General features: G+C 40.6%; 1 protein-coding gene across 1 annotated transcript in view; it reads right to left on the minus strand.

Annotated features, from left to right (window-relative positions):
- Positions 1-1,750: 1,750 nt before the first annotated feature.
- Positions 1,751-23,777, minus strand: part of RNF40 (ring finger protein 40) — a 41,865-nt gene continuing 19,838 nt past the window's right edge. The window contains exons 4-20 of the mRNA XM_034419782.2: positions 14,094-14,223; positions 13,546-13,779; positions 11,813-11,934; positions 11,591-11,737; positions 9,210-9,284; positions 8,971-9,090; positions 7,606-7,785; positions 7,290-7,425; positions 6,505-6,626; positions 5,449-5,939; positions 4,647-4,764; positions 4,087-4,236; positions 3,562-3,774; positions 3,315-3,440; positions 2,950-3,090; positions 2,612-2,713; positions 1,751-2,513 (exon numbers count right to left, since the gene is read on the minus strand). Coding sequence (XP_034275673.1) covers positions 2,337-2,513; positions 2,612-2,713; positions 2,950-3,090; positions 3,315-3,440; positions 3,562-3,774; positions 4,087-4,236; positions 4,647-4,764; positions 5,449-5,939; positions 6,505-6,626; positions 7,290-7,425; positions 7,606-7,785; positions 8,971-9,090; positions 9,210-9,284; positions 11,591-11,737; positions 11,813-11,934; positions 13,546-13,779; positions 14,094-14,223 — 2,784 coding nt within the window. The 3' untranslated portion in view covers positions 1,751-2,336. The remainder of the gene's footprint in view (positions 2,514-2,611; positions 2,714-2,949; positions 3,091-3,314; positions 3,441-3,561; positions 3,775-4,086; positions 4,237-4,646; positions 4,765-5,448; positions 5,940-6,504; positions 6,627-7,289; positions 7,426-7,605; positions 7,786-8,970; positions 9,091-9,209; positions 9,285-11,590; positions 11,738-11,812; positions 11,935-13,545; positions 13,780-14,093; positions 14,224-23,777) is intronic.

The raw sequence follows: 23,777 nt of genomic DNA on the forward strand, positions 1-23,777 counted from the left end.
AACTCTTTGAGCCCCTGTGAGAGGTCTCTCTCTGTTTTCTATCAAAGTGTCGTTCTTGGTAGCGATTACTTCGGCTCGTCGTATTTCCGAGTTGGGAGCACTTTCCATTCGCCAGGACCTTTGTATTTTCCACAAGGACAGAGTGGTCCTCCGCCTTGATCCTGCCTTCCTGCCCAAAGTGAATTCCCTTTTTCATCGAGCCCAAGAACTGGTCCTCCCTAACTTCTGTCCCCGTCCTTCCCACCACCTCGAAAGATCCTGGCATACTCTGGACGCACGACGAGCTCTCCGCATCTATATTTCCCGGACTAGTTCATTCCGTAAATCGGAAGCACTATTTGTCTCGTTCCAGTCGAACTCGATTGGTACACGGGTCATGAGTTCTACCCTGGGCCGTTGGTGTTAAAATGTATGCATTAAACATCCCTAATAGATGCTTACAGTAAAGAAAAGCATTGCCACTTCACGTTTAAAATATTTGAGACTGCTTTTAAGGGTCTCAGAAATTCACAGAAAAAATAAGTCTAATATAAAAAAATCTAACATCAATTAAGTGAGCCCAGATCTGATATGAAACCAATTTGTTTCAAGTCCTGTAAAATTGAGCTTGAAATCATATGCTCATTTTTTTAAAAAAATGTTGATCCTGCTATTCAGGCACCTTTTTCTGGTGATGTTTTTTTTTACCAGCTCCAAATTGTATCCTCATCTCTAACATTTAAGCTAACAGGCTGCTGTAGTAATAGTGCTGGAGTTGGAGAAGACCCTGCTCAAATCCCCCTTCATCCATGAAAATTCATTGGGCGACATTGACAAAAATTTGTGTTTTTGTTTTTTGTAACCAAATCTATCTCACAGGGTTATTGTGGCAGGGAAAAATAGGAAATGAAGGCAAATATGTGTGTCCCAGGCTCATGTTGAAGTATCCAATCTGGGTCAGTCACTGAGGCCAGAGATTTAGTCTTCTGAGCTTGTGGACTAGTGCTGGAGACCATCCTCAGGGAACTTTTAACAGAATGTCTAACATAAATAAGTTCCCCGAGGATGGGCTCTAGCATGAATCCAAAAACTACACCTTTGATCCTGAGAACTGATCCTGATTGGATCCTGCAAAAATAGAGAGTGCTGTGTATGCAGCATGCAGCTCCTGAACAAATATAAGCTATATATAAAATAAATAATTCCAGTCATTTTATAACAGAGTGCTAGTAAACCCTGTTCTTCCCTATCTCATGTTTTGCATTGGTTTTCTAAACACCTACACGCACATGCACACACACAAAATCCTTTAAATCACTATCCCTCTCCTTGGTCTTCAGGAATGGCTCCCTTTGAATTCCACCCCCTCCCCCATCTTTCTCTCACCCAAATAGCTAGTTTTTGTTTAGGAGGGGCTCTTGCCCCCAGAAATTGCAGTCAAAGATATCCATGCCTCTAAATGTTCTTCCAGAACAGGATGCCCCCTCTCCCCACTTCTGAGGCAAAGATAGTTCCTGGCCTTCTGGGTTTGATAAAAATTAGTCCTAGAAGGATTTGGGGATTGTATGCTGTAGAGCTTCTTGTGCCAGGAATATTAATTACAACTTTTGTATTGAATGTCTGTCATTGCACGTTAATAAATTACTGCATTGGCTGCAAATACTGCTCTTCAGCTCCACATAGAGTTGTCTTAGCTAAAGCTCTTTATAGCTTTGTAAATAATTCTCCAATGAGCAGAACACGGTGCACAAATAAAACACAGACACTTAGGTTTAGATGAAGAGAGGAATTTTGTAGGAGCAGACCACCTCTGCGTTTATTTTCAAAACACTCAAGCAGTTCTTGAAATTCTTAAAAAATATAATGCCATTTCCAAGACGGGGCATTAGAACTGCATGACTGCTGCCAGCAGCCAGCGATGGAGGATTCTGTGTTAAATCTGCAAAACGCTAGAAGAGAAACCACCGAATCCCAAGGCAAATTGAAGAGCCTCTTCAGGAAAGGCTACCAGAAAGGAGAGAGCAACGGAGCCAAGTTCTTCAGGATCCGGGGGGAAAGGATCCAATGTTATCCAAAAGAAAACCCACGAGCCGCCTCAGGAAGGGCACCCAGCAGGGAGAAGAGAGGGGAGGGGGTACTTTGAAGGTAAGGGATCCACTTGAACAAAGGACCTCAGGAGTACCTTAGATGGCTATCAAGGGATCCCCAGACTGGAGCCAACAAAAAAGCTGGAACAAGTCCTGGTGGATCTAAGGCTGGTCTTGAACAGGTAAGTCACGAGACGCCCTCCCCACCCTCACTCCACCCCGAGGAGTCCATAGATGGGAGGGCAAGTTAGGGGAAATGGGGCCAGCCGCTCAGCTGATGTAGATCCGGTGGAAGTCATTGGCACCAAAGGCAGCATTGCACTTGGGGCATTTCCGCTGGCGGGTGTCATAGCGGGTCTTGACGCAGTCGAAGCAGAAGACGTGGAAGCATTTGGTGAGGACGGCGTCCTTCTTGCGTGTGTTGCAGCACGGACAAGTGAGCTTGGCCTGGGGATATGCACAGACCAGAGGGGTGAGGGGCTGAGGCATTATTGGGAAGAGCTGCCCTTCCTTTGCAAGCCTCCCCCTCCTCCTGCTCTTCTCACCTTGTACTCCTTGATCTCCTCCTGTAGGATCTCATCGGCATCTGCATATACCTCCACTTTGCGCTGTTTTTCCAGTTTGCGCCGAAGGCGAGATATATCCTCCTGGGAGGAAGAGCAGGCACATCAATGAGTCCAGAGAGGGAGTGGGGAGAGAGGTTTGTTTGCTCGTTTGTTTACTAAATTTATACACTGGCCATCTCAATCAAGCGACTGGATGGCATATAAAACAAGGATAAACAAACATTACATTAGAAAAACATTAAAAACATAAACCTGGGTAAACTAGGAACCTGAAGATGAATGGATAAGCTCCAGCATTCCCCATTTTTCCCTTCTACCTGAGCTCTCTTGAGGTTGAAAGACTCCTTCTCCTTGGCTGCCCTGTTCTCCGCCATGAAGGTCTGGATCTCCTTCAGTTTAGCCTGCACATGCTCCAGCTGCACCTTCAGGTCTTCTGCCAACTGGGCTGCCTCCACCGCCTGCAAGCAGAACATGGCGTCCAAACCAACATCTAAAGGCTGCTCCCCCATCAACCCTGGTTGTGTAGGCTCCCTGTGAGATCCCATCAATCAAAATCCGATTTCCAGGGCTGTCCCTTTTTCTACTTCCTAAAAATTAATTGGGGTTTTTTATTGGGAGTAATGGGCGCCTCCAAGGCCCACACTCACTTCCTAACTTGGCAGTCTCCATATTGGCTCCTCACCTTCCTCTTGTTGAGCTCCAGGGCCTGGCTGCGTAAAGTGAGCTCTTTCTCCACAGTGCCCAGATTGCCCTGCAGGACTCGTTCCTTCTCCTCCAGCTTCTGCACGACTAAGAGCTGGGTGTCCACCTGAGGAAAGCAACCAGATCCTCAAGGGTCAGCACATGTTCCAGGAGCCACCCGCATTTAGTGGCCTCTTCCTTCAAAGCTCTGATCCTCCCAGCCTGCTGGTGGTGGGGTGACTGCCTACCTGAGACTTGAGGGCCAACACCTGCTCGGCCAGTTCTTCCTTCTCCTCCCGCAGGAGCTTGTGAATCTGGTTGGATTTGATGCGCTCCGACATCAGCTTGAAGTTGGCATCATCCTTCTCACGCAGCTGCTGGTTTAGACGCATGTTCTGCTCTTGCATGTCCTCAAAAGCTTGGCCTGTCACATCCATCTCTGACAGAAGAGCCTCTTCCTCCTGATCCACAGAAAAAAATACTGGAATGAACTGGAATTTACCCAGCCCAGCCCTTACTAATAACCACATTTTGTCTTTCTCATGCTAGAATGTCTAGAGGGACTTCTGGATTGATCTGCTTCTAACAGATGCTAACCACCAGACCCTGAGCCTCATCTTCTATCAAGGTGGTCCTTCACAGCAACCAGTGGGCCAAGTCAACAGTGAGTTTATGGTTATGGAAAAGTTGCAACCGCCCTCAGAGGCTCTCTAGGCTCCTCCTGCTCTGGGGCATTGCTTCTGGCAGCACAAATTCCTCCCGGAAAGAAATACCTGCTTGGTTGCTGCCAGTTTTTTCTGCAGATGCTCAATTTGTTCCTCAGCCATCTTGATCTTGCGTAAGGCATCCTCATCAGCCATTTTCTTACTCTCTTTCTTCTCTTTCTCCTCCAGTTCACGGATCCTCACCCGCAGCTCTTCCACCTGCCCAAAGAAATGAGTCAAAGAAAGCAGGGGCAACTCCTTCGCTTGGGACCCCTCAGGGAAGAATCCTTCCAAGTATATCTGCAGGTCAAACTAACAAACCCAATTACAAATGCCATAGAGTTATTTATCAAAAGCACAACCCTTCTTTCGGGAGCAGGTTCTTCCCTATACAAGGAAGCTATGGCCATTTTCTTCATGAAGTCAAAATGCCTTGCCCAGTACCAGATCCTGAAACATACAATGGAACTGAAGTGCATGAAACTTGGCAGTCTCTAATGGGGCGGAACTTAGCAGACCCAGGCACTAGAGTGACACACAGGTCCAGGTCTCCTATGACAAAGGGTAGGCAGAAGAACTGGAACTTTGGAAAGACTCATCTCTCTGGATAGGCCCTACCCTCATCTCACCTCGGCTTTGGTCTTCTTCTCTGCTGCCATTAGCTGCACTTTGTCCCGCTGCTCCTTGGGGGCCGACTTGTACATATCCAAGAGAAGCTTCATCTCCTTCTGGCTCTCCTGAGCCTTTCTGAGAAAGGAAACAGAACCTACATGAAGAAGAGGCTCCTGTTCTAGTCCATTCCTCTGCTCTACACCATGTCAGACAAATGGCTATCCAACTGCTTCTTAAAAACTTCCAGTGAGCACAAGCTCACTTCTGAAGAAAGCTTGTGCTTATATGCAGGACTCTGCCACTTAAAGCCAACCTCAATAGAAACAGTTCCAGCAGCCTTCCTGTGGAGATGATTTCCTGGTTTGGTCTACCTAGTGGAGGCAACACTTCCTGACAGATTCCACCCCCCCTTGCAATTAGTCCCCTTTTTGGGCCAACCTTCAAAGAATGTTAGTTGAATCTCTCACAACATTCACATTCCACTCACAACATTCACACTATCCAGATGGCTTCTTCCTATAAAGGCAAAGCAGCAGGCCTGCCTCTGCTCCCCAGCACCCCAATTCTCTCCTAGTTTGGGTGAATACACAGCAGCTCCACCGAGTCTTAGGATTGGCAGAGATCCTTCCCAGGTAAGTAAGACTTTTCCCCTTCTCAGTCTAAAGTGCTTTCCAGATAGAACAGAACAAACATAGCACACTCTCACCCCATCTATGTTCCATGTACTATTCACAACCTGGTTTCAAAAATGAAACAAAACCCAACCCTACTCAACGCCTCCACCCATCAGGCCCATCCCTCCCTTTTCCAAAGGCTCACTTGAGCTCAGTTCGCAGCTGCTTGAGCAAATCTGAATCTTTCTTCTTAGCATCTTCGCTACCTCCACCACCTTTCTGCTTCTCCCGATCCCGTGAAGAGGAAGAGGAGGAGGAGGAGGAGGAAGAGGCCTCTTTGTCACGATCCCGGGACCTCTCGCGGTCAACTCCCCGGTCTCCACCACGTCCCTTGGACCGCTCAGACTCTTTGGTGCGGGGTGGTGGTGGCGGATGGGGAGCAGGAGGCTGGGGGGCAGAGGTCTCCTCTTCTTCTTTTTTCACTCCCTCCGTGCTCCCGAGCAGCTGAGGAGATACCACCTCTTCCTTGGGCTCTTTCTTTACTTGCACCTCCTTGAATTCTTTCTTTATTTCAGAGGACGCCGTTTCTTCCTCCTCTTTAACAGGAGCTACCCCAGGGTGGCTGGAGTCTTCGTTCCCCGGGGCTGGGGCTGCAGTGGCCAAACCAGAAGGAAACCCACTCTGTTGCATGCGGACCTGAAGAAAGAACAAGTTGACAGGCACTTTAGAACAAGGTGGCAGCCAACCCTATACACCAGGAGTGTGCAATACATTTTCCCAAGGGGGCACATGAAAAACTGGGATTGTCGTGGAGGGCTGCCATCCCTGCCGCCGCCACCCTGCTGCCCATCCCTGCCTGGACAGGGACACCCAAAGGACCGGATGTGTCCCACAGACCATCAAATGCCCAGGTCTGCTATACACAAAAAAATTGATTCCATTTTCCAGAGTATAGGGCCAACATGAGATGAACAAGAAGCATGAGCTGAGGAAACCACAAATTGACAGCAAATTGCTATAACATAAGTTAGGCCCATGGTAAGGCCTGCTAGATTTTAGATTCATAGTGAAAAGCCACTTTTGAGCACCTTCTTTTTCAATGAAAATAAAAGAATATCAAGATGATCTGCAAGTCCTCAGGTCCCCAGCTCTGAAGCAGAACTGTGTCCTTCCCAAATCCAAACCAGGCAGGAGAGAAGGAGTGAAAGCCCATCGACCAGATGTCTGGCTTCCCTTCAGCCTTTCTCCCAACAAGACCCACCTTGTTGATCTCGGCCTGCACCTCCCGCAGTTTGCGCTTGTACCGCTGCACATCTCCCTTCAGCTGGTGGTTGTGATTCTGGAGGCTGCTGATGAGGTGGCGCATCTCCCGATTGATGGGACCTTCGATTCAAGAGGGGAGACAAAGGGAGAAGCAACAAATGTTTGAGCCACTTTTGCCATCCCAACTCTCCACAGAGTGCTCAGCATCTCTCCTCATCTGTTATTCAGATAACAGATACCCTGGTCTCCCAGGGAGCTTCAAGGGATGAGGGAGGCCTAGATCCTGTTTCTGATCCAAATTTCCAAAGTTAAACAAAAAAATAATTTATTTTAAAAGACTATTGGGAGTTGCAGCCCAACATTTCTTCATTGAAAGAATATCTATACCACTTCTTCTTAGAAAGAATCTCAGAGATGTGTAGAATAACCGGAGAGAGCTTTCAGAGTTTAAACAATTAAAAAAGACTAAAATCATTTTTAAAAACCCAACAAAATGGAGGAATGATTTAAACATGAGTCCACGCAGAAGATAACTGGAGCCTTTCCACCAACCTGAACATGGCAGGGAGAGATTAGCTTTCTTGGGGGAAAGAAAAAGACCAGGAAGTAGAATTCAGAAAGTAACTAGCAACACCAGGGACACCGGTTGGTGCTCTCTCCTTGTGGCCAAGAAATGAAGACCTTGAAGTAAGAGGGAAAGATCATCTCCTGGTAATGGGCTGCAGCATGACTGGTTCCCAGGGCAGGCATATTGGGCTCCCCGAAGAGGAACCGCAGGCTCACCTGCTTGCTCATTAGCTGCCAGGTTCTGCTCAAATTCAATGCGCAGCATCTCATACTCCTTGCGCACCTGAGCCAGGGTGTCCTCCAGCTGGATCACTTCTGTCCGCAGCTTCTTCTGCACATTCAGCTCGTCACTCTGTCATCAAGGAGAAGGAAGCCACATCAGCCCCCAGGAGTCAAAGGACGCAGCCAAGAGGCCCCACTCGGCAGTCCATCGAAGCCAGGCAGTCCATCGAAGCCTGACCATGATGATGATGATGACCCATGGCTGAGACCCCAGTACCTCTGGCAGCAGGAGAGGGGCTGGAGAGCTCACCTCCATGTGCTCGATGTGGCGTAGGTGGCTGTTCTTAGTGGTGAGAAGCAGGGCCCGGGCCTCATCCAGCTGTGTTTTCACCTGCAGGCTTTCATTGTACAGCAGTGAGAACTGGGACTGCAACACTTTGTACTCCAGAGTCTCCTTTACAGCCTCTTCAGGAAGACTCCGTAGCGCCACCTACAAGCCAGGGGTATAGAAGGAGAAGAAAGCCAGATGATTTCTTTTTCAAAGATACCTTTGGACATGTTATCCTTAGAGCAAACAGGAAAAGTGGAGTCGGGGAGAGAGAGTGTGTTCCTTTACCCTGGTCAAAACAACAATATCTTCAATAATATATTAATATCAAGTAATAGAATCAATCTAAGACCTGAAGCTAGCTGCTTGATCTTTGAGACATTGCTTACAAACTAAAGCAGTGCTTCTCAATCTTGGCTGCTTTAAGATCCCAGAATGCCACAGCCGACAAATGGTGGTTTAGACATATGGTGGTATAGATTCCCAGAAAAGGAAGGCCTCATTCAGAAGTGTTTTATCAGTGACAGAAATGTAACTGCCATCAGAAGGACTAAGTGCACCTGAATTAATAAGACTAAAAGAATGGATTTTGAGATTTCCACTTTTATATTTAAACTAAGGTTGGTAAACTGCAACACAAACTAACTTCCTGAAACTGTAGGTCCCCTAAATCATATAAATAAAAGCTGGTGGCATTTAGAGCCACATAATCCACTGCTACAGGTAGTCCTCATTTTATGACCACCACTGTGATGGGAACTTATGTTGCTCAGCAATACGACTGTTAAGTGAGTCATGTTTTTTATTATTTTCTGCCATAGTTGTTAAGGGAATCATACAGTCATTCAGTGAATCCAGCTTCCCCCATTAACTTTGCTTGTTGGAAGCTTCCTGGGAAGACCGCAAATGGCTGTCATGTCAATGCCGCAACTATATAAAAACATGCTTGTTGCCAAGTGCCTGAATTGAGATCATGTGATTGTGGGGATAGTGTGACAGTCGTCACTATGAGGACCGAGTATAAGTCACCTTTTCAGCATCATCGTAACTTCGAATGGCTGTTAAAATAAGTGGTCGTAAGTTGAGGACTACCTGTACTTAAAACATGCACAGTAAAATTATGTCTGATGGGTTAATCCACTGGTTTTAATGAAAAGAAAAAAAGCTGACCCAATTTCAAATATTGCATGAACAGCAATAAAAAAAAATCTGAATTCAAGCCTTTGATGTCACTAAATGTTTCCTGCCACTCTCGTATGTATTCAAAAGTGCCAGCTGTTAAGGGCTGTATTAGTTTTTTCCAGTTTATCACCACAGGGTGGCTGTATTTCACACCTATCCAAATACCTTCAGCTTCTCATTAGTTCTAACAGCCTGCTGCATTTCCTGCTGCAGTTTCTCCAGCTCTGCCATGCGACTGTTGGCAAGTTCTTGATTCTCTTCCAGCTCTGCATTCAACATCTCAAACTGCAAAGCAAGCCCAAATTAAGTCAGCAGAAAGACTTGTCCAGGAAGTGTGTTGCAAGACCCAAGTCTTGCAAGATGCAGGGCTACAATTTACTTTCCAGTCATGTTCTCCGGCTTACCTTCTGCATGCTGAGGGTGATCTGACCACCCTGGAACCCACCAGAACTGCCTGAGGCGTAGTAACCCGAATTGAGCTACCAAAAAAAAGTGAAAAAATCAATGATCTTTAAAACCAAACAACAAATGTATAAATACATACATACACACACACACACACACACACACACACACACACACACTCGGTGTGAACAAAATGTTTCACAAGACATCTGGACTTGCATAACACTGAAAGATTAATTTGGTGTGCACAGAACTGCATTTTCTGACTTGTTTATATATTTAAACGGACCTCTGCATAGCTAGTCACAGTTCTGGATTTCAATAGGTTCTGCCTGCAATAGTAGAGATCTATTGATTTTATATATCAATTTCAAGACTCGCATTAATTAGAAGAGTTTTAACTAAAGAGAAGAATTTATCTACTTTTGTTTCCATTTGGGAACTCCTTCTGGATTTTGTACTTGAAACTGAAAAAATCAAACTGTAATTTTAGGTTTTGATGATTGCAATGATTTTGTTGACAGGTTTTTTGGAAAATGAGTTGGTACATTTTGGGGTATAGAAGTGGCTTGAAATGTTAAGAAATATAAAGCAAAAGCTTTAGGTTAATTATATATATATATATATGTAGGTCTTTGGTTATTCGGGTCTTCTCCCACGTAAAATTGGAAGTGTCTTGGCGACGTTTCGACGAAGTCTCATTCGTCATCTTCAGGCTGGTGTTGCATTGCTCCTGGAAGCACGAAGCCGAGAACACCAGCCTGAAGATGACGAATGAGACTTCGTCGAAACGTCGCCAAGACACTTCCAATTTTACGTGGGAGAAGACCCGAATAACCAAAGACCTACATACAAACACCCGCGAAAACCTGAGAAAACAAATATATATATATATATATATATATATATATATATATATATATATATATATATATATATATATATATATATATATATATATTGCATTGAAAAAAGTCAGACGTCATTACCTTTAAATCATTTCTTACATCTTTTCTAATTTTCTTAATTTTTGCATTTGTATTTTAACTTACAATAAACTTTAATAAAAAATTTCTCTTAAAAAATTTCAAGACTCAAAGAGGCTTTCAATATACTAAGACATAATAAAAATTCAGCATCACTATATTTTTGAATTATAATTTAAAATGTTATCATATTGTATTGTTAAAAGTGCCAATACTTAACTGTATCAATAATTATACTATTTAGCCTATCAAATCTGTGATAGTTTGATTAAAAAGTGCAAATCATTGTCATTATAGTGAGAGAAGCAGAGTACAAATAGTCTTCGACTTACAACCATTCGTTTAGTAACTGTTCAAAGTTACAACGGCAATGAAAAAAGTGACTTATAACTGTTTTTCACACTTATGATCATTGCAGCATTCCCATGATCATGTGATCAAAATTTGGGCGCTTGGCAACTGGCATGTTTTATGACAGTTGCATTATCTCGGTGTCACCTTCTGCCAGGCAAAATCAATGGGGAAGCCAGATTCACTTAACAACCATGTTACTAATTTAACAGCTGTAGTGATTCACTTAACATCTGTAGCAAAAAAGGACGTAAAATGGAGCAGAACTCACTTGATAACTGTCTAGCTTAGCAATGGAAATTTTGAGCTCAATTGTCATTGTAAGTCGGGGACTATCTATAGTCCTTGCCATATCAGGTTGATCTGATGCTTTTGTTAAAAATTTTCATCAGAACTATCCTCAAAGCTTTCCCAAACCCAAGAAATAACAACTTTGGCTTTAAAAGGTTGTTGGGTCCATGAGAGAAGAAGAGACCTCTTGTCTACTGAGTGAACAGATCCATCTTTCCCAAGGGGCAGATGAGCTGATGTGAGGGAAAGGAGTAAGATCAGGAATTATCTTGGCACTTAAGATATGTATCTCAAGGAGCAAAAATGATATATGCTCTGAGGCAAAAGAAGATTCAAATCTGCAGTAGGACCAAAGTGGGAAATATGTTGTTTATCCAAATCTGCTGAACTGTTATTGTCAGCATTCCTCCTCATTAACCGCGATGACTGAGAGGGATGGGAGTCGCAGATCAGCAAGATCTGAAAAGCTACAGCTTTCTGAAATGGTCTCCTAAAAGTGGGCAACCCACCAGAGCATCTCCTATTCAGACAGTGTGATCGAGGGGCAGAAGCTTCAAGATAAGCTCCTCCTGTTTCACTTACTGTCTGCATGTCCTTGAGAATGGAGAGCCAGACAAGGACTCCCTGCCCTTTAGAACTGGACATTCAGAAGAATGTTCCCTCCCTTACCCAGTAGTTACAATTCAATGGAAACAGGCAGCTTCCCCTAGTGAGAAGGGAGGGGAGGGGGCCCCCTTGAAGGCCATTCTTGCCTGCTCCAATGCTTCGGTCAGGTGCTTGTTGATCTTCTGTTCCCGTTTACGCAGCTTCTCTATGTCCCACTGCAGGTCTTCAATGGTTGTTTCCATTTCCAGCACTTTGGTTTCTGATGAAGTCACTTTGTCCTGCAGTTCTGTGTACTGAAAAAGAAGCCAGTCTCAGAACAGCTCCTGTCCCAAGAAGCCACAAGAGGGAAGACGGGGCAGGGAACCTACCTCCAAGGAAATTTTATGGTGTTTCTCCTGCATCTGTGTGATCAGGTCCTGAAGGTGGCGATTCTCTCTGGTCAGCTCCTTGTTGAGGGCCTTCACAACTTCTTCCAATTGGTCAAACTCCACTGCAGAATAAGACATTAAGTCTCAGAATTTGGGCTTCCCAATTTTTACTCTCCTCCAAACTACATTGGGGATCAATGGCTGTTAGCTTTGGTGGCTAGTGGTAATAGACTCTGAAGGCTTCTGCTGGGAGGCTAATGGCCTTCCCTGTGTAGTTGACTGGCCACTGGGAGGACAGACTGCTGGATTAGATGAGTCAGCAGGCAACCACTTACACTCTCACATACATGTGCTTTGCTTTTCCCAAAAATCTTTTTTGTGGTGCTACTTTGCTTTGAGCAACAAGTTTAAGCAACAAAACACCCAAGGTAAGAATGCTATACTTGGACTGAGTTTAAAAAAACAACATCTCCAGAGGCAAAATTGTTTTCTTCAATTCTCCTCTGGAAATACACAACAAAGAACAACCTCCCCAAATAACTGTAAATTGTCAGGCAACAAAAAAGTTGTTTAAAAAGCATATTTTAAAAAGCCTGTATACAACCCCCCTCCCCAAGATAAAGCATATCATCTGTCAGAATACAAGAAATCCTCTGCTGCCAGATCCTTCAGCTTTGACTGAACAAAAATCTGAATTATTAAGTATTTAGGAAATGTTTAACACAGATTTCAAAGGGTATTTTTATAAGTCGAGGACACCCTAAAAGTTAAGTACAACTAAGTTAAAGAGTGGCACACACTATAGATGAACGTATTAATAATAGGTTCACTTTAGAAACTCTACCAAGTCATGTCTTCTACCTGGGACCAATACACTTCCAGTTTTTTTTCAAAGTATGCACTTTTAACATCCTCACACACTAAGTCTGGGGGAGTCTACAAATGTTTTCTGTCTGAACTATCTCTACACAATAGCACATTTTCAAGATATCTGAGAGATGTCTTTGATGTTATATATGTTGACAGCAGCAAGATTACTTTATGCACAAGAATAGGAGGACACTTTGATTCCCACAATGAATTAATAGCTGCAAAAGCAAATGGAGTTAGCAGAGATGGCTAAACGACTATTAAAGAAAAAAAACACACTACTTTTGTTTCTACTTGGAAACCACTTCTGGACATTGTGGTTAAAGTGGAAAAAATGAATCTTTAATTCTGGGTTTTGCTGATTAGATAGGTTTGTTGTTATAGAAATGATTAGTTAATACTATTCTGTAAAAGTAAAAAGTTAAGGTTTGATGTTATCTTATTCTACTGCACCAAAGGAAGTCGGAAGCCTTTTCTTTCTTTCTCCCTCTTTTCCTACACTTTTTCCTTCCCTTTTCCCTCCCCTATTTTTTCTACTATTTTCTTGTGTATTTTTGTATTTTATATTATAAACTAAAAAAAGAAAGTCTGAGAGGGGATAGAAAAAATGTACTTCTAAACCAATTCTCCTCCTCGCAACCAAGTCCACAGTAAATTACCTATCCAAAATGACAACATGTAATTCCACTGTCGTCGCCCCCCCCTCCCAACCACCACCACCACTCATTTCCCTTATTGAGTTTTCAAAAATCTGAGGCCTCAAATCCTCCATTTGGGGAGTAATTTCAGAGGCAGCATAGCAAGAGGCTAAGCGTGCATTCAGAAAGTTTAAAAGGTGTCCCTTAGCTGGGATCTAGTCTCACCCCGTGCATGGATCTTCTGGCAAAGCTCCTCTGTGCGTCGGTGGATCTTATCCGAAGCCTCCACAATGCGGGAGACGGCAGCTTTGGAGAATTCCATGCGTTCTTGAAGTTGAAGCTCAATTTCTTCATTGCTGCTGCTGGCCAAGGTAGCCAAGAAGGAAAGGGATGGCTCGTTCAGCACAAGGTCCCCAGCCTTCCAGGGCACAGGGGGCGTAACAGGGGACAGCACTGCCTCTGAACGGACCAAAAGAAAAGAGACGAAGGTCAAGGTTGCTGGCAGACAGACACAACCTTTGCTCAACTCTTACCACGCTTTGTGTCGTAACTAAGGTGTTGAGCTAGAAAAGGAGAGATAGTGAGATCTAAGGCATGAAAGCTGGGTGATTTTGGGCGAGTCACTCTCGCCATCCACCTTCCAGGGTTTGTGGCTGCAGGGAAATCAAGAGCAGGGAGAATCAGATGTGCACACTGCCTGGAGCTGATCAAAAGGCCAGATAAAAGATCTAATAAGTAAATAAATGTTCCAGAATGCAGGAACCTGAGCTTACCTCTCCTTTCAGAGCTCTCTAAGTGAACAGCTTCCAATTCTGAACCTGGAATTTCCAATTTGGTCTCCTCAGGGACCTGCCCACAATCTCCATCGTAATGTCTTAGGAGCACCTGCACCGTCTCATCTAGCTGTAGGAAGTGGGGGAAAAAAACTGGAACTGAAGAAACAGAAATGACTAAGAGAATTTTAAAGGCATGTAAGGGCATATAGGAGGAAGGCAGCTTCTAAGCATAGTATGAATTACAGGTAGTCCTTGACTTATGACCAGTCAAAAGGTACTTATGACCCAGTTCCAAAGTTCCAATAGTTGCGCCCATCCCACAATCACACAACATTTCGGAGTGTCCAGGTGCGTGGCCAGCGTGCACAGCAAAACGGCGCTTTCTTCAGGGCTCTTGAAGGATCGTCAATATCACAGCCATCTGGGGATCTTGTTTGGCCGAAGCTGTACTGTAGGGACAGTGAATGAGAGAGGCACAGCCGCAAATTCCCTGGCTGGTTGGAAGAGCCCTCTCAACTGGATGGCTGAGAAAGCAGCCATTGAGAGCTGCTACAAAGCTGGGGCAGCTACATCTGAAGTGGAGAAGTAAAGGAAGTGGAATCATCTAGGTGAAAAGCTTGCTTTTTAAACACTTTGAAATATATGTTTTGTTTCATAAACCCCTGGAAATAGTTTGAAGAGAAGGAAATGGCACAAGGAGAGGAGGGGAGAGTGGGTGTGTGCCAGCTCTCTGCCTTCAGCAGCTTAGAAAGTGGATTGGCCCAAATGGAAGAAGAAAATTGAATGAATTAGTAAAACTGATTTGGAAACAAGAGAATTAGAGCAGAAAGCCTGAAGGAGTATTTTTAAACTTTTGAAATGGAAATTGAGTTGAAATGATTGAATGAGCTATCCTTAGAAAACTTTTCCTTTCCTCCCTCCCTCCCCCCCCCCCCGGTGAGTGAAAGTGAATTGTGGGGATATCTTGAGGCACCAATGAAGAAGAACCTGAAGAGTGAGAAATTTCACTAACAGAAGCAATTAAGAAACAAAAAAATGGAAAGACACCAGGACCAGATGGTTTGCCTGTTGAATATTATAAGACATTACAAGAATCCTTATACCTCCCACTTTTGGATGTTATGAATGAAGTAATGAAAAATAAAACAATACCCCAATCATGGACTGAGGCTTATATCACACTGATTCATAAAGAAGACACAGACCCACAGCAAGTTAAAAACTATAGGCCTATATCCCTGCTAAATTTGGATTATAAAATCTTTGCTTCAATACTGGCAGAAAGACTTAAGAGACACTTGAATAACTTTATTCATCCAGATCAAAATGGATTTCTTCCAAAAAGACAAATCAGAGACAATATAAGAATAATTTTAAATACTCTAGAATATTATGAAGCGCACCCTGAAAAACAAATGGCTTTGGTATTCTTAGATGCACAAAAAGCATTTGATAATGTGAACTGGCGATTTATGATGTTACAAATGGAAGAGATGGGCTTTGGAAGGAAATTTATTCAGGCAATTGAAGCTATATATACAAAACAGATGGCAAAGGTAATGATTAATGGAGAATTGACAGATGCTATTGAAATAGAAAAAGGTACTCGACAAGGATGTCCCTTATCCCCATTGTTATTTATATTGGCGTTGGAAGTGTTGAATAGAAAGGTTAGAGAAGAAAAAGAGATAAAAGGAATGAAAATTAGAAAGGAAGAATATAAATTACAAGCTTTAGCTGATGACCTGGTTTTTATTGTTGAAGAACCATTAATATCAATAAATAAATTGATAGAAAAAATAGGTGAATTTGGGGAGGTTGCTGGTTTGAAAATTAATAAAGAGAAGACGAAGATAATGACTAAAAATATGCTAAAAAAACAAAAATGCAGGTCACAAATAAGGTAAAATACTTGGGGATTCAATTAACAGCAAGATGTAGTTCCCTTTAAGAGAATAATTATAATAAGCTCAAGCAACAGATAGGACAGGATTTGGTGAAATGGGGAAACTTGCAGTTATCTTTGATTGGTAGAATTGCAACTATTAAGACAAATATTTTACCTAGAATCTTGTATCTTTTTCAGACAATTCCTGTAAAGTTGGGTAAGGAATTTTTTGCAGACTTAAATAAAATAGTTTTGAAATATGTTTGGCAGAGAAAGAAGGCAAAGATAAAACTCAAACTGTTACAAGATGCTAAAATGAGGGGTGGTTTTGGATTACCGAATTTTGAATTATACTATCAAGCAGTTTGTTTAATGTGGATTAAAGAATGGGTAACATTGAAAAATACTAGATTATTAAATTTGGAGGGGCATGATTTGCTGATGGGATGGCATGCTTTCTTATGGTATAAAGGAACTAAAATTCAGGGGTATTTTAGAAGGCACCAGATATGTGAAGCTTTGTTTTTGACATGGGAGAAGATAAAAAAATACCATTATTTGAAGATTCCAGTCTGGGTATCTACAATTGAAGCTTTTTCTTATCCACTGGTATTTGAAGGGGAGCAAATTGTTAGATATAATGAATTATTGGATGAAAAGGTTGAATTTAAATTGAAACAAAACTTAGAAGATCAGGGAATTAAGATAGATTGGTTTTCATACATGCAAATACTTTCCAGATATCGAGAAGACTTTAAACAAGAAGGTATTTATAGTGTTTCGACTGGTTTGGACAAGATATTAATGGGTTCAGATGACCATATAATTAAAAAGTTATATGGATATTTACTTGAAGCAAAACTGGAAGAAGAACAAGTTAAAGAATCAATGATAGCATGGGGGGAAAATTTTGGTTATAGTATTGATTTAGAGAAATGGCAAAAATTGTGGTCACATAATTATAAAATGACAATGTCAACAGCATATAAAGAGAATTTATATAAGATGTTTTACAGGCGGCATCTACCCCCAACGAGAATAGCCAGGATGTTTAAGAATAAATCGGAGAAATATTGGAAGTGTCATCAAACTCCAGGATCGTACTACCATATGTGGTGGACATGCGTGGAAGCAAGGAGATTTTGGACTAAAATACATACGTGGTTAGAAAAAATGACAAAGAGACATATTGACTTTAAACCAGAAATATTTTTATTAGGCATTTTACCAGAGACATTTAATAAAGAATTACAATACTTAATTGTGAACATTTTAACAGCGGCCAGAATTGTATTTGCCAAAAACTGGAAAGGAGAGAAGATAATTACTGATGAAGAAATTATTATGAAAATGTTGGACTGTACTGAAATGAGTAGATTGACATTTGAAATAAGAGAACAGGAAGATAAACAATACTATTTGATATGGGAGATATTTTATCAATGGTTTGATAAAAAAGTATGGAGATGAGATAGCATATATGAAATGTTTAAATATGTATTTTTAGTTTAAGTAAAGAATAATTGTTATATGAGGAGATCTGGAGAATTGTAAGCACGAAATGATTTCAACCAATTGAGATGCTGTCTATAATTGTTTGTAAGGATGATATTTTTATGTTGTTGTTGTGGTGGTTTTTTTATTTTTTATTTTTTTATTTTTAATCTAAAATAAAACTTTTTTCAAAAAAAAAAAAGAGTGAGAAATTTCAGAGTTTTTTGTTTTGGTTTTTATTTGGTTTTCTTTTCTTCCTCCCTTGCATTTTTGGTTTTTGGGTTGATTGAGCTTTTCATCTTTTATTTTTGTTATTTTTCTTTCCCCCACCACCACCTTTTTCCTTTTTTTTTTTTCGCAAACCCATCCAACGGGGTGGATTAGATATTTGGATTATAAATCAAAGCTGTACTTGGATTACAAACCTGGTGGATTACAGTATTAAGACACGACAAGATGAAGAAGACAACAACACAGTTACCTTCTACAGCTACAACTTCAAACCCTGCAGCTCAAAGAACATTGGACACTATGGCCATGCAATTGGAATTAAAAAAACATGATACAGGCCTTACATGAAGACCTCAAAGAAAGAATAAGTAAATTGGATGAGAGAATGGAAAAAGTAGAAGTGGAGTTTAAAGATGTCATGGGGATGATTGGAAAGAATGAAGAAAGAATTAAAAAAGTGGAAGAAAGAGCAGAATCAACAGAAAAAATAATGGGAGAGATGAATGATAGACTTACAATTGACAAAAATCAGGAAAAGACAATTATTTCCCTCAAGATGGATCGTGCAGATTTTTATCTAAGATTTCGAAATATAGAAGAAAAGGGGGAGAATCTGGCTGAAGTTATGGCAGAGATATTGGCAGATAGAGGAAGATGGAGGAAACCAAAGAAAAGATATTAAATGGGATTGACGGGATATTTAGAGTACACACAAGATATGCAATGAGAAATAAACTACCAAGAGAGATGCATGTAAGGTTCACCAAGAAGGCAATAAAAACAGAAATATTATAGACAGCAAGGAATACTCCTATAAAATATAAAGGTAAAGAGATAGTGGTGTTGAAACAGATACCCAGAAGGGTAAGAGATTTGAGAAGAAAATATCAATTCTTGACAAAAGGTCTAATTAAAAAAGGAGTAAATTTCAATTTGTTAATACCAGAAGGAATATTGGTGTATTGGCAGGAGCAAAGACACAGATTAGACTCTATAGAGAAAGCAGAACTATTTTATGAGCAATATTTGGGGTTTCAAGAAGAAGAAAAAATAAGAGAGGGCTGCTTGTTCCCGCTGGACGCTCCTCCGGGATCGTCGAACCCACTGCCTGTAAGAGCCGCCTTTTTCAGCGGAATGGCGGCTCGAAAAAACTCCGTTTCCATTAGGAAACGGAGATAGAGCCGGCTGGGGTGGGTAGAGTCCTCTGCCTAATCCCAAAAGTTTTTTATTTACTTTTGGGAGGGAGCGGAAGAGACTCCCCGTATCCCCAGCCGATGCTCCGGGCTCTGGGAAATCTCTGCTACACGCAGAGCTAGGGGGCAAAAGCAAGCCTGTAAATCTGTCAAATAAATTAATTAAAGAAGATATGAGCTGGACCTCTGATCCTGAAGCGCAAGTATTCTTTTTATTCTATTTTGCCTAAGAAGTGAAGTGAAGGGAAAAAAGTTTTTTTTTTAAAATGGCGATTGCTGCTGCGGCTTGAAGAGAGGCTGAAAGGGAAACTCCTTCCGTTTTCAATTACAAAGTAGCGGAATGAATACTTTTGGCTGTAACTGAAGGCAAAATCTCACTCTCACTTCTGTTTTTTTTTCTTTTTTTTTTCTTTTTTTTTTCTCTCTTTGAGGATCTGATATTGATCTTGGTTGGAAAAAAAGTTTTTTTTTTCTCTCTTTTCCAGTAAATTTTGTCTGCGTGGAAAAATGGCACTGAGACTTATAAAACTAGACAAACAGGCAGTGGGGGGGGGATTCCCCCATTAATAAATTACATCAACAAGTTTTAACTCTCCAGTCTCAGAAACCTGACTTTAATATAATAGAATTTCTTCTTGAGGAGATTGTAAGAAGGGATGAGATTGTGAATCAGCAACTTGAAAAATTTAAGTTGGAAATCAAAGAAATTGGTGAATTGGTGAAATCTAAGTTTGGCTTTTTGGATCGAAAGATTTTAAAAGTAGCTAATGGCTTAGCAGACTTTATGACTCAGTTGGAAGCAAATACTAACTCTAAAATGAAAGAAACTGAGGAGAATTTGGATGACAAGATCCAAAAAATTAAAAAGGATTTGGCAAACATTCAGGATAATAGTTCAGAAGACAAACTTAAAATGGAGGCTGATCAAAAGACTGTTAATGAAGAAAATGTACAACAGAGGATTGAAAGAGAAGTTTTAATGATCCAATACAATTTTACAGAATATGCAATTAGACTGAGAGGTTTGCAGGAAGATGACAGAGATTTAAGGAAGATATCTTCTGAAATTCTGGCTGGGATTTTAAAGGTTCAACCTGATGAAGTGTTTTGCAGGATTGACAGAATTTATAGAATAAACTCCTGGTTGGCAAAACAAAGGCAATTGCCTAGAGATGTGGTGATTTATTTTACAGACAAAGAAATTAGAAATAATATTGTCCAGAATTCTTATGATTCTGCTTTGCAATTTCGTGGAAGGAAGATCTGGATTTTTAAGGAACTCCCGCCCAAGATGTTAATGGAGAGGAAGAAATTTGGTTTTCTAGTGAATGAGTTAAAAAAAAGGAATATTCTATTTAGGTGGGACGTCCCAGTTGGTTTAATATTGAGACACCAAGGAGTAAGATACCAACTGAATACTGTCGAAAAAGCGGAAGAATTTTATCAAAAAATTTTAAAAATAAATCTAACATCTTTAGGCATAACACAGGACAAGCAAAAGGAGTTGGAAATAAAGGGAAAACATCAAATTACAGAGGCTGTGGTAGATAAACTGTCTTTGGACTCCTTGGATACCCCAGCTGGACTGTCTATAAATTTGAGAGCAGTGTCATCTGATTCTAATGTGATGAACTATCAACTTACAGACAAGTGCGTAAATCACCCAGTTGATATACAAGTGATGGAAAAGACATATGAGATAATAAAACAAAACCAACAAGATCAATTTATAAAGCAGAATGACAACTGATCAGCTGATACACAACTTGTAGGAAGGAAATCTGGATGGAAATGCAACCCGCAAAAGAAAAAGAAAAGAAACAGATCTCGTAGAAATAGTAGTTTCTAAACCAAGCAACAGTGAAGCCAGGGATTTTAAAAAAAAATAAATGAATATGTGAAAAGATATTGGAGGCGAATTATCGTTTAATACTATCTTGAGGAAAGTGGCAGATCTCTGCAATGCCGTGATTTTGGGATGTGGAAAGAGCCTTACATTGTTGGATTTGAACTATCTATTTTGGATTTCCTTTACCGATAAATATATTATATCTATTTTGAGTTACAAGGCAAGAGAGTCATGCTGGGGCATGCAGAAGATCTGGCTGTTACCCACTAAGATGATGGGGATTTATAATCCTGATGAAAACCACAATTACAACTATATGGAATATAATTATAATGTCACTCGGGTGGTTGTTTTTACTTTTATATATACATGAGGATATTCATTATTGATGGGGGCAGAAGATGACTGAAGATTTTGAATAAACTGTTGCACCAGGATGCTATGTTACCCTATTATGGATGACGGATTTAACAATCTAGTGGAAAGACATCAAAGAAGATACTAAATGAATTATAAATTTAAAGTTATTGTCTTTTCTCTTTTTATAAAATGGAATGTATATATAGACATATGTATATTTCAGCAGAGTGGGCAGTGGATTATATTTAGAATTGTAGTGCATGGTAATCCTGCAGGAAACTGGGTTGAAATAGGCTAGTTTAGTGATTGATTAGTTTAAGAAAAAGGATTTTTAAGTCATATATTTTGGGGAGTGGAAGAATTGGATAGAACTGAATAAATTTGGAGAAGGCTGCTTTGAAATGTTAAATTAATATATATAAAAGTAAAAGTTATGTTGTTGTAATAATAATAATATTTTATAAGTTTGGGGGAGGAGAAAAAGGGTAGATTGTGAAAAGCGGAGAAAAGCGGAGTTATAAGAATACTATGCTAAGGGTCAGTACTTTGAGGAGTGAGTAAGGGCATGGTAAAATATTATGTAATTAATTATGAATTAGCTTATTGTTGTGAAGAAGAAGTCACAGGGGGAATGGGTGGTGAGGGCGGGTTGGGGAAGAAGGGAGGAAAAGGGGGAAAAACTTGTATTTGAAAAACTTTTTCAATAAAAAATAAATAAATAAATAAGAGAGGAAAGAGAGATTAGCATCCAGGAAGAAGCGGTGAAAGAAAAAGAAGAACAAAAAAGAGAACAAGAAGAGCAATAAGAGAAGGAGCAGAGTTAAGAACGACAAGATCGGCAAAAATTAGTAATAAGTAAAGTATGGAAGAAGAAATAAAAGCAATATCAATAAATATTAATGGTCTAAATTTGACGATAAAAAGGAAAAGAACTCTTAATAATAGGGAAAACTAAAAATGGACTTAATATTTTTACAAGTTCATATTAGACAACAACACGAAAAACTATTGGAATATCCAAAATTGGGAGAATTATTTTCTGCATTGACACATCAAAGTAAAAGAAGTGTAGTATTATATATTAAAAAGAAATTAGAACCAAAACAAATATTTACTGATGAAGAAGAGAGGATCCTTATGGTGGAAATAACACTGAATTATAAACAAATACTCTTGGTGGTGATATATGCACCGAATGAAAATCAAGAAGAATTTTATGGAAAATTACATAGGAAAATAATAGAATTTGAGTATGAAAATATCTGCATGATGGGGGACTTTAATACGATAACAAAAGTTGATTTGGACTATAAAACGACAAAGATTAACAAAAAGCCTAGAAAAACTCTTCCAAATGCTTTTTTTACAATGGTAGAGGAACTAGGCATTCAAGACGCCTGGAGGGGGGGGACTTCCGGTTTGGCATCGTGGCCAGACAGTTGGGGAAATAGCGGGCTCTGAAGAGTCCCGCGAAAACCCCGGCTGCCAAACCACCACCGATGGGTCTTCGGCCCGGAACCGTCCTGCAGGGATAGGGTAGAAGGAGAAGCACCTCAGACAACCAAGTGGAACAGCTAAGTTCCTCAGAGGTCAGAGGGAGCTCTCCGTGAGTCGGCAATGGTGGGCGGCAGGCATGGCGGCTGCCACGAAGCTGGGACAACCGGGCTAAGAGATGTGCTGGAGGAGACTGGAAAGGAACGGAGCTGGTGAATGACAACCAACTCAGGCTTGTAACAACGCTTAGAGCCACATTCATTAAATTATAAGACCCCTAGTGATAAAACAGCGGCTGAGGAATACGGGGGCATAGAAGACTTGAAATGTAATTTTTAAAGAAACAAAGACCCAACAAAAACTGAATTTGAGTAGGACTAATTAGAAAAGTTATACATGGAGATATGCTTAAAAGGCTGGATAGAGTCTCAAATTCGAATTGGATTGTAAAATAATAAAAAAAAAGATTTGATACTTTTAAAACTGAAAAGAAGAAGATTAATTTAAGAAGGACTGTTATATAATTGAAACAAAACGGATTCTTGTATGATTAAGGGAAATTGTGGATTGCAGAGAGACACCTTCTGGTTCAAAAAGGAACAATGTAACTTGCTTTTTGTTTTGAAAAACTGTGAGTTCTACAGATAATCACCGTGGGAATTGGCGGACGACGATTTCTCTGTCTGCAAATGGCTTGACTTTGGTGAAAAGAAGGGGGAATTATAATGGAACTCTTATAATTGGCAAGATATTAACTTAAAAAGAATAAACTGGTGCAGGAATTAAAGAAGGAATAAGTAGATGTATATTGCTTGCAGGGTGGATAAAAATCAATGATTTTTTTAAAAAAAATTAAAAAAATCAGATTTTTTTTTTTATTTAAATCGGATTTTTTTAAAATAAAATGCTTTTTGAGGAAAATATATTACCATCCAAAGGTTATTCCATCATGAAATAAAGATTAGTTTTTTAATTATGTAGACTAAGGCTGTATATGTTTAATTTTTTTGGTAAACAAATTCCATTAATCCATTCACAATGTCATGCTCTTCCAGAAGTTTTTGTAAGATTATTGGCCAGTTTCTCTGCCTACAAGATATTATCACAGATGCTTGGTTTACTTTTGCAGTTCTCAAAATTGAATTTGACTCAGCAGAGATCACATGCCTCTT

The sequence above is a fragment of the Pantherophis guttatus genome, chromosome 4, assembly GCF_059756535.1.
Source record: "Pantherophis guttatus breed Tessera chromosome 4, ASM5975653v1, whole genome shotgun sequence".
NCBI lineage: Eukaryota > Metazoa > Chordata > Lepidosauria > Squamata > Colubridae > Pantherophis > Pantherophis guttatus.